General features: G+C 35.3%; 1 protein-coding gene across 1 annotated transcript in view; it reads left to right on the top strand.

Moving 5' to 3' along the window:
• Positions 1 to 11,874, top strand: part of PARD3 (par-3 family cell polarity regulator) — a 377,491-nt gene that overhangs the window by 211,311 nt on the left and 154,306 nt on the right. The window contains 1 exon segment of the mRNA XM_024766062.1: positions 10,825 to 11,067. Coding sequence (XP_024621830.1) covers positions 10,825 to 11,067 — 243 coding nt within the window.

The following is an 11,874-nucleotide window of genomic DNA, read 5'->3' as shown; positions in this document are numbered from 1 at the left end:
CTGAGCCTGTGCGTCCAGAGCCTGTGCTCCGCGACGAGAGAGGCCACAGCAGTGAGAGGCCCACGTACAGCAAAAAAATATATATATATCTCTTTTTTTGTCTGTTTGTTTTTTGCTGTACGCAGGCCTCCCTCCCACCGTTGTGGCCTCTCCTGTTGCAGAGCACAGGCTCCAGACGCGCAGGCTCAGCGGCCATGGCTCATGGGCCCAGCCGCTCTGCGGCATGTGGGATCTTCCCGGACCAGGGCACGAACCCGTCCCCTGCATCAGCAGGTGGACTCTCAACCACTGCGCCACCTGGGAAGCCCTAAAACATATATCTTTTTAAGGTCTAATTCTAAATTTATTCTAATTCCAATTCTACAGAAAATTTGAAAAAAAACCCCATAAAACAGGAAAACAAAAATTTGCCTGTAATAACACCTCTGTTAACATACTGGTCTATGCCATTCTAATTTTTTTCCTATAAAGTACATATTTCCACACATGTGTACTTTTTAAAAGCTGACATCTATTTTCAGTAGTTAACAGCTATTTTCATTTTGATTTATTTTGCATTTTCATACAGTTTTAGAAAATCATGTTAAATGTTTTCTGGAACAAGGCCAAGGTTGTATGAACAGGATGGATGGGAAGGAAGGACAGAAAGAAGGAAATAAGGTCTGAAAGGTGAAATTTTAGCTGTGATAACTGGCCAAATTCCCCAGTTCTCAAATAATATTTACCTCATATGTTATTCATTCTATTAAATGAGATTTATAACTTTAACTGGCTTACATTTTGTTGTTACTCATCAGGGGATACCCATGATGATATTATTATCTATATCTACCTTGTAAGTTGGAAATATTTTCAAGGAGACTGAATGCTTCTAGTGGAGACATGAAAAAGTTAATTAATTTCTTATGAAATTCTTCCATAATATGAAGATTATTTATAAATCTTCTAAGGACTTATGGCTTGAAATGTTCCATTATTCAAAGTGATAATCACCCTTAAAAGCCTTGTGCTTTCAATACCTGGCCATTGAACTATCTTTGTCCATAGTGGTGCACTCCTGGTTCTGAGTGTGTCATTTTTGCCTCCAGTTTCCAATCACTGGCATTTCTCTTTTCAGTTTTACCAACTGTTCCCAATATCTGCTTTGAGTAAGTACTTTAAATTTTGATAAAACTTTTTTTGTGGTCTTTCTTAGTTGATAAGCTCCTTTTCAAAGATAATATATGTTTATTAGTTTTTGCAGAAATTAACATTTAAACAATATGTATCATAATGTAGTAGTAAAGTTCCTTTAAAATGCATGAATAAAAAATTAGTGAAATTACAGAAGGAATAAACTGTATAGCAATAATAGGTGCATTCCCTGTGCATCTGAAAAAATAAGCAATTTTCACTCCTTTTGGCTTGAAACTTGGTGTTCCGATTCCCCAAATTCTGGCATCAGAGCCCAGATATCCTGCATAATTTTTGCATGCAGGTCACATATTGTCATTCAAACACAGCTTGACTTTTAAAATTTAACCTTTTATTAGAAAAAATACATTTTTCTATCATCTAGCAGAGTTCTTCATATTTTCTCTGACCTCTTAAATCCTTCAGAAAAGTCAGTTCTAATCAATGAGATTAGTTCATCAGACATATTTTAAGAATTTATTGTGCAAGTGACCAGATTTTTAAAGAATCTATTAACTTTGTGGAAGTCTAAAATAGACCAATACTTGGGCAAACTGGAACAGATTTTATTGACAGTCTGTAACTGGAGTAGGAGAGGCAGTTTTATTTTTGATGAGACCTGTCTTAGATGTATTTGGCATTGTAGCTTCTCTTTGAGTTGGAAATGATTGTAGGTGCTTTGACGCTTGTGAAAGCTCCAGCATGATGTGAGTGAATGAGCAAGTATCTATGAGAGAGAGAGGGAGTGTATGTGTGTGTGTTTTGGTTAGTGAAATATCATTCTAGCGTTTTATTAGCGTAAAAGAGAAATTTTTGTTGTTCACGATATATTAAGTACATAAAATGATGGTATACATTTTTTATTATTATCATAATTGTTCCTCTCTCAGGGATTCCTTGCCTTTGTTAAGAGGGAGAAAAGATTTAAACCTCCTAATATTAAAAAATCAACGTAAGACATATAATCAATTGTGAAAGTTGGTGGCCACAGAGCTTTGGGAAGGGAAGAGGTTGGGGGGCTAGAGTTAATAACGAACACTTCATAGAGCTGGTAATTTGGGGCCTAGATCTAGTTCCCAAGAACTTACGAATTTAGCAAAGTGGAAAAATTCTACATCCACGCTCAGGTACAGGGCTCACGGTGGGTGCACATTCTCGTAACTGCTTAGATTCTGGAAAAGTTGTGGTTGTATTAGTGATTAGTACTGCCTCTGTGAATGCTGTTCTTTTATCTCTTTTTCAACTCTTAACCATTTTATATTATAAAACTGCTATTATCTCATTTTAGCTTTGAGGGATGAAAGTTAACTCCCCCCCGCCGCCCCCCACCTATTTATTATAAGGTACCACTGTGGATTTCAACAACTTACCTTCTTCCCTTGAATGCAAATGTATCTTTAAAACAGTTGTTCCTGCTCAGTAATTTTGTTTAAGGCCCCATTCAGAATGTGGAAGGCTTTTCTTTTCAAATCAACTTTTGCCCCAATATTACACAAGTATTAAAATCCTACTTAAAATTATAACTGTGTTTTCCAATTTAGTGGGATATTGGCCTTCTTTGGGGAATTCAGCATAGACACCTCATTGGCAGCTTACATCTTGGTAGGTGGCAGTTAGATTTGCCCAGCAAGGTAAGCTGAAAATTGAAGATTTCTGACATCTGCCATTTGCTGAAGTGTTTTGAGGGGCAAATAAAACATTCAGTTGAACACAGACTGCTATTAAATCGAACTGTTTTTTCCAGTTGCCTTGTAGCTTAAATTTCATTCTGCCATGAAATTGGGTTTTATTTGACGAATTTCTATAATACTGATTTTTAGAGAGAGGAACTATTGTTGGGAAAAGATCCAGGAAATTTATTCCCAGACTGAGGCTTCTGGATGGTAGTGCAATAAGTTGGGGGTAAAATGTTTCCCAAAAGAGTTGATTTCAAGCTCTTAAATACTCTTTTGAAGATAGTTAACCCTTATCTAATATGTAGCAATCTGAAGTTTATTTTAATTTTTATGTTAAACTAATATTAGTATATTCTATCTTCTGTAGATGTTAAAAGTGTTTTGTTTTTTTAATATTAAAATCATTAAAAGTTACTTTCTGCTTCTTGGAGTCTTTTTTAAAAATGCATGATTCAATACATTCCATATATTGAGGCTTCATAGCTTTGGAAGTGGAAGTATTTTGGATACAGCAGAGTAATTTAAGTAACCATTGATTTTTCCATCATGAGAAGTTGTTCTTCAGTCGTGCTTCTCAAGCCTTATATCTTTTTTGGCTATAGAAAAACTATACTTCATAGTCATAAAAAAGTTATTTTCATTTTACTCTACTGCAATTAGTGCTAGAAGCCATTTATTGTAAACACAAAAATTCTAATGAATAGAAATGTTACAAGAACAGAAGTCTTGTGTGTTTTATCCTCCTCATGCATCATCCATTTTAATTAGAGAAAAGGGTAGTGAACACTGCAACGAGTCTGGAATGAAAATCATTAATTGATGTCAAGCTGAAGAGAGACCGTTAGCATGAATTTAGTGACAGCAGGAAAGAAATTAACGTTATTACTTTATTTAGTATATTACATTATTTTGTGTATTCTTTTCTATGCAGGTTCAAGGCAATTTCATTTTCATAATGGAAAAGACTGTTATTTTTCTAACAAAAAAGAAAGATGTGAATATTTATGTTTGAACATACCAAATTGAAATGATGAATTCTTTACTAACATTTTAAAAAGTCTTAGTAAAAAGTTTAAAAAGTTTTAATGGTTGTTTTAATATTTTTGTTAACATTCCAAGAACAGGGAAATAGTGCGTGAAGATGTTGCCCATCAATGTCAGAACAGCTGTCTGCCATCATTTAAACCTCAGAATGGTTCTCTTGTTTATGGCTCAGAACGACTTTCTGGACTGCTTAAAGCAATAGACATTTATTTCTTTGGCTAAGTTTTGGGCTAATCAGTTACTTTTGTCATTGGTGAGGTTTGGCCCGAGAAGAATTAGATGGATAATGCTAAACAACAACCTGACTGTTCAGAAAAATGGATGACTCTTACATCTTAGAGATAATTTGTGACCCCAGGGTCACCGTAAAAGGGCGGAGGGGGTGTCCTTTTATAGCATTGACCATCTGGAACTGTTAAGGGCTACATTGCAAGATACCCTCTTTTTGAAAAGTTTCCTTAAACTATGCTATTCTCCTTAAACAAAACTATTTTCTCCTCTGAGCCAAATTTTTTTTTCTGAAATAAGAAAAATATGAAAATGAAATGTCAACGTGAACGTGAAAATATACAACATGTATATAAAACTTTTGGTTGTGTTGCAAAGTCCCTTTTCTCACTTTATAATAAACAAGACATTCAAATGTAAAAGTATATAATAAAATCATTGTGTGTCTTTTGTTGACTGAACTGTCACTAAAATGCACCAAAACCACAGTGCATTCCTCCTTTTAAAACTCTACTTTTTAGTGCCATTTGCACAGCAAGAAGCTTCATTAGCATTGATTTCTAGGATGAACTTTGAAATACACATTGGTTCAGACTAATAACCAGATTTGTCAGTCCTTTGTGGCCAGTCCCACCGTCGGTGGCCGCAGTCATACTGTAGTTTTATTCTAAGGTTTCCGTCAAAAGTATGAACCACTAGCATGGAAAGGAGGGATACAAACAACTTTTATAACTTCGGGGATAAATTTATTGGTAATGACAAGGTAAACAATAAAAATATAATTTCTTATGTTATTGGAGCTTAAGGGGAAAAAAATCAATGTTTTTAGAAGGTACTATAGATGTGACTGTAATGTTTATTGGATGTAGTGATGAGTGACAGTTAGTAATAATGTGCAGCTTTGGGTAAAAGAAAGCAGTTGAGAACTGGCATTTATGATTTGTTCCTCATGCCACTAAGCATTTCTTCTGAGCCATTGACTTGTCAGAAATTGACTCCAGTCAACATGAGTTTCTGTGTAATTTGGAACAAAAGAGTATTCAAATACAGGACCCATCAATAATACGTTGAAACTGATGTGTAAGTAGTTTGGGGAGATTATCTAGGTTTCGTGCTTCCCTTGAGAAGAGACTGTTCCTATTCTCTTTTTCTGATGGCTTAACAGTGCCACACTTTCCAACCTCAGTAAGCAAGAGTAGTTTCACTTTTAACCAACCACAGGGTTCAATCATTTTTAAACCAATCCAAATCACTCCCTTTGGTTTCAAGAGGTTCTCCAAATTCAGAAGTTTTGGCTCTATTTCTAATATAGCCTCTCAAATTTCTTTGGGTTCCCAAACTTCAAGACTTGTGTGAATGCCCACTCACCCTGAATTTTACCTATGATTAGGTGATTGTCCGATGGTGACCAAATATAGTAGTAAAGTGGGTTGTGAGATAAGTGATCCTAATTGAGCTTCAAAATAATACCCCACTGAGTTGAAGAAAGAAGTCATTTCCCTCTCTTGAAAGTTTTTCTGGCTGAATACAGAGTCAAAAAGACAGTATGGTGCAAAGAATAAAATTATCTCTGAACTTATTAACTTTTTTATTGTGGATATCTAGTGTTTCGTGGTATCAGCTTCTATAATACCATCCTCGACTGTCATATTTGCTCCTAAATGAATAAGTAGACTACAATAAAAAATCTATAAATTTAGATAAATTTGACATTAGAATTTGAGTTCCTACTTCTCTTATGGGTGTTACAACTTACATAAATATAATACAATATTGAAACCAGGAAGTTGACATTGATACCACCTGTGTGTATAGTTCTGTGTCATCTTATCACATGTGTAGATTCATGTAACCACCACTGCAATCAAGAAACAGAATTATTTCATCACAAATATCTCCTTTTATAGTCCCACTCACCCCTTGCTTACAGATTAGCACCATTAATCTGTTCACCATGTCTATAATTTTGTCATTTCAGTAATGTTACATAAACGAAATCTTTTTTTTTACATCTTTATTGGACTATAATTGTTTTAAAATGGTGTGTTAGTTTCTGCTTTATAACAAAGTGAATCAGTTATACATATACATATGTTCCCATATCTCTCCCTCTTGCGTCTCCCTCCCACCCTCCGTATCCCACCCATCCAGGTGGTCACAGAGCACGGAGCTGATCTCCCTGTGCTAGGCGGCTGCTTCCCACTAGCTATCTATTTTACGTTTGGTAGTGTATATATGTCCATGCCACTCTCTCACTTTGTCACAGCTTACTCTTCCCCCTCCCCATATCCTCCAGTCCATTCTCTAGTAGGTCTGTGTCTTTATTCCTGTCTTACCCCTAGGTTCTTCATGACATTTTTTTTCTTACATTCCATATATATGTGTTTAACATATGGTATTTGTCTTTCTCTTTCTAACTTATTTCACTCTGTATGACAGACTCTAGGTCCATCCACCTCAGTACATATAACTCAATTTCATTTCTTTTTATGGCTGAGTAATACTCCATTGTATATATGTGCCATATCTTCTTTATCCATTCATCCGATGCTGGACACCTAAGTTGTTTCCATCTCCTATCTATTGTAAATAGAGCTGCAATGAACATTTTGGTACATGACTCTTTTTGAATTATAGTTTTCTCAGGGTATATGCCCAGTAGTGGGATTGCTGGGTCATACGGTAGTTCTATTTGTAGTTTTTTAAGGAACCTCCATACTGTTCTCCATAGTGGCTGTACCAATTCACATTCCCACCAGCAGTGCAAGAGTGTTCCCTTTTCTCCACACCCTCTCCAGCATTTATTGTTTCTAGATGTGTCCAGCACTGTAGCTTGCTGGTCGTTGGGTGAAGCTGGGTGTTGGTGTTGAGATGGAAATCTCTGGGAGATTTTCGCCATTTGATATAACGTGGAGCTGGGAGGTCTCTTGTGGACCAGTGTCCTGAAGTTGACTCTCCCACCTCAGAGACACAGCACGGACTGCTGGCTGCAGCACCAAGAGCCTTTCATCCACACGGCTCGGAATAAAAGGGAGAAAAAGTAGAAAGAAGAAAGAAAGAGGATAAAATAAAATAAAGGTAGAATAAAATAAAAAATAATTAAGAAAAAAAAAATTTGTAAGTAAAAAAAACTTACAGATAGAACCCCTAGGGGCTCCTGGTGTGTGGACACTTTTCCTCCTTCACAGCTCCCTCCCGCTGGTGCAGGACCCGTCCCTATCCTTCAGTCTCTGTTTATTCTTTCTTCTTTTGCCCTACCCAGGTACGTGGGGGAGTTTCTTGCCTTTTGGGAGGTCTGAGGCCTTCTGCCAGCGTTTAGTAGGTGTTCTGTAGGAGTTGTTCCACGTGTAGATGTATTTCTGGTGTATCTGTGGGGAGGAAGGTGATCTCCGCGCCTTACTCTTCTGCCATCTTCCCCCTCTCCTGCATAAATGAAATCTTACAGTATGTGACTTTTTGAGATTGACTTTTTTTTTTCACATAGCACAATACCCCTGAGATCGATTCAAGTTGCCGTGTGTAATGGAGTCTGTTTATTTCTATTACTGAGTAGTATTCTATGCTGTGGATGTTTCTTCAACCATTCACCTATCATAAGATATTTTGGTTATTTCCAGTTTTTGAATATTAGAAATAAAGTGCTTAGGAACAATTGTGTACAGGTTTTTGCATGGACTTGAGTTTTCATTTCTTTGGGATAAATGCCCGGGAATGCAATTGCTGAGTGGTATAAGTACATGTCTAGTTTTGTAAGAAGCTGCCAGACTAGTTTCCATGACGGCTGTACGATTTTACCTTTTCAACAGCAGTGTGTGAGAGATCCAGTTTCCCTGCATCCTTGCCAGCATTTGGTAGCATCACTGTTTTATTTTAGCTGATCTAAGAGGTGTGTAGTGACAGCTCTTTCTGATCTTAATTTGCATTTCCCTAATAGCTGCTGATGTTGAACGTCTTTTCATGTACCTATTTGTCATCTGTATATTCTTTTCAGAGAAATATTGCTTCATGTCTTTTGCCCTTCTAATTGCATTGTTTTCTCATTGTTGAGTTTTGAGTGTTCTTTATATATTCTGGACATGAGTCCTTTGTCAAATATGTGGTTTGCAAATATTTTCTCCTAGTCTGTACTTGTCTTTTCATTCTCTTAATATTTTTACAGAGGAAATGCTTTCATTTTGATGATGTCCAGTTTATCTGGTTTTTCTTTTATGGATCATGCTTTTGGTATCATTTATAAGAATTCTTCACCATTGCTAGGTCCTAAAAATTTTCTTCTATGTTTTCTTCTATAGTTTTACATTTTACATTTAAATTTGTGATCCATTTTGAGTTAATTTTTGTATAAGGCATGAAGTTTAAATTCAATGTGGGTTTTGTTCTGTTGTGTTTTGTTTTCATTTTTGCCTATGGATGTCTAATTGCTTCAGCACTATTTGTTGAAAAGGCTGTTTTATTTCATTTAATTCCTTTTGTACCATTATGAGACATCAGTTGGCCATACTTGTTGGGTATTTCTGGGTTCTTTATTCTGTTCTATTGATCTAAGTGTCTGTCACTCCACAGAAACCACACCATCTTGATTATTACAGGTGTATTACCAGTCTTGCAATCAGGAAGTGTGATTCCTCCCACGTTATTGTTTTCTTCACAATTGTTTAGCTGTTCTATCCTTTGCCTTTTCATATAAATTTAAAAATAATCTTGTCTATACTTACTAGAATTTTGTTGAGTTTTTTCTAGGAATTACATTAAAACTACACATCAGCTTGGGGAGAACTGACGTTACTATGTCGAGTCTTTCATCCGTGAATACCATTTGTTTCTCCAGGTTTTTGATCTTCCTTGATTTCTTTCATCATCATCGTATAGTTTCCGGCATATAAGCCCTGTACATGTTATGTTAGGTTTACATCTATGTATTTTATGCACATCTATAAACCAACAATTATAATCTAAGTATTTCATTTTTTATTGATTGTAACTGACATTGTATTTTTAATTTTGGCATCTGTGTTCATTGCCAGCATATAGAAATACAATGGATTTTTGTATACTAATGTTGTATCCTGTGACCTTACTGAACTTTCTTTTTAGTTCTAGGAGATTTTTGTAGATTCCTTGGGATTTTCTACAAAGACCATCATGTTATCTACAAATAAGAACAGTTTTATTTCTTCCTTTCCAACCTGTATGCCATTTATTTCCTTTTCTAGGCTTGTTTCATTGTCTAGAATTCCCAGCATCCTGTTGAATTACAGTGGTGGGAGCAGGCATCCTTACCTTGTTCCTAATCTTAAGGGAAAGCATTCAGTCTTTCTCGATTATGTTACCAGTAGGTTTTTTATAGATGCTTTTTATCAAGGTTAGGAAGTTAGTTCTGCTCTATTACTAGTTTTTTGAGGATTTCTGTCATGAGGGTGTTGAATTTTGTCAGATGCATTTTCTGCATCAGTTGATATAAGCATGTGATTTTTCTTCTTTAGCCTGTTAATATGATGTATTACATTGATTGATTTTTCAATATTGAACCAGACTTGCATTCCTGCAATAGACATCACTGGGTCATGGTGTGTAATTCTTTTTATATATTTCCAAATTCTATTTGCTAATATTCTGTTAAGGAATTTTGTTTCTATATTCATGAGAAATGTTGACCTGTAGTTTTCTTTTTTATTATTGGACTGATTTTTCATCTGATTTTTTATCTTTTCTGTATTCTTTTGAATACATTTATGTATCATTTGTGCTAGCAGTGGTCTACTTCAAGTATGAAAAAGGTAAATAACTTTGCAATAAAATATTAGGCACAGCTGAAAGTATTGCTTTTTATAGATAAGACTTCACTTTTAAGTTAACATTTAAATTTGTAAGTATGTAATAGAAATATTATTTTTCCATCAAAAGTTATCAAAATTCTATCAAGGGTAGTTGAATTATTCAGCTAACTAAGATCATCTTAGGACATTTATTATTTCAATAGGTTGAAGAGGACTTTGTACCAAGTAGCTTAATAAAATCTTAGGAAATACTTAAACATATCTTCAGTAAAAGGGGTTATTTAAGGTCTGTTTCTTAGTTATAACACAGGCAAGTTTTATTTCAAAATTTGATTAGATACATGCCTTCTTGTCCTTTGTCTGAGGCTTTGCCAGTTCTGTATACATCACGTAAAATCAAAGTCACTATCATTAAACTGAGATCTTCTTTTGCCATTAATAAAGAATTGTGGTGTGGATTCATGGTTAAGCTTCATAGTTCGTTGAATGTGTATGGTATATTTGTAATGAGTAAGACTGTACTTGGTGCACCCACACGTAAATGTATACATATATAGTATATGTGTGTGTAACTTTTCAAAAAGTAACGTTTTGCCTCAAAAAATTTCATGAGTAAAACCCAAGTGGATGCCTAAAACTATTCCTAGTGAACTTTAAAAGCTAGTTAATAAGTGATAATTTAAATTAAGATGTAAATCATGACTATGTCTTACTGATATGAACAAAGCTATCTGAAATGATAATTCTTGAGCATCCATGACATTACCTTGACAATCTAGAATGAATATAACATCGTTTATCCTATCTATCTTCTTAGAACTACATGAAATAATAGGTATTTTACAATGTATTTTGAGGAATGTTTCTATATGCAGTTTTTAGGAAAGGCATAGTTTCTCTTGTTCCAACCTGTTCTAATTTTACAGGATTCAAGCAAAAACTCGAGAATTTAGGGAGCGACAGGCTCGGGAGCGTGACTATGCTGAAATCCAAGATTTTCATCGGACATTTGGCTGTGATGATGAGTTGATGTACGGGGGAATTTCTTCCTATGAAGGTTCCATGGCTCTCAGCACCAGACCCCAGAGCCCGAGAGAAGGGCATATGATGGATGCTTTGTATGCCCAAGTGAAGAAGCCGCGGAATTCCAAACCTTTACCTGCAGACAGGTAGGCTCCTGGAGCAGTCAAGGTATTGCTTCCAAATCAACTTTTATATAGTTGTGACAAGGGAGTAGATTGTTCATCAATTCTCCACAACTAGAACTGCCTTTTATTAACGGCCTTTAAAAAACCCTTGTGTCTAAGAGTATTGAGTTTACACAAATCGAAGCCTAATGGAAGAACAGTAGAGATTTTGATAGCTTGTCTCATGATCCCAGAATATGTCATCTTGCTTTAAAATGGTTTCAGATGGGAGAACTAACCTGTAGTTTATAACTCACATAAGAAGCAAACTTGAAACTATCGTTCTTCTATTTAAGGCATATTTCCTTTTATTGCTAGGGGAACCTCTAGTCGTGGTAGTTAAATAGATGGGCAATGACATGATTTGTTCCAATTATGATTGATTTGGGCCACTTTTTTTTGGCGACATGATTTCATATCATGAAAGAATTAGTGAATGAGATGTATAGTATAGTCAGTCTTCAAATTGCTTGTTAATAGCCACAGACCACAGGTCTGACTGTGTATATTAGTGTAGCACAGAGGAGTGCAATGCTGACCCTATGTTAATGGTTATATATTTATTTCAAATTTTATCTGAAACAATTTAGAAACAGATCTTCAGCTCCTTCATTTATGTATTCAAGCACCATATAAAGTTTAGTTCATGAAGAAAATAATATTCATTACTTTTTATTTGAAACACATGCATGCTATCATCATAAACAATACACTCATTCCATCCCATCTTGTAGTGATGTCTTGTACTCATTGCTATATAGTGAAGCTAGGCTTTAAAAATAGTAGGTC

This window comes from Neophocaena asiaeorientalis, unplaced genomic scaffold (assembly GCF_003031525.2).
Source record: "Neophocaena asiaeorientalis asiaeorientalis breed wild unplaced genomic scaffold, Neophocaena_asiaeorientalis_V1.1 scaffold217, whole genome shotgun sequence".
Taxonomy (NCBI): domain Eukaryota; kingdom Metazoa; phylum Chordata; class Mammalia; order Artiodactyla; family Phocoenidae; genus Neophocaena; species Neophocaena asiaeorientalis.
This window is presented reverse-complemented; position numbering and strand designations above follow the sequence as displayed.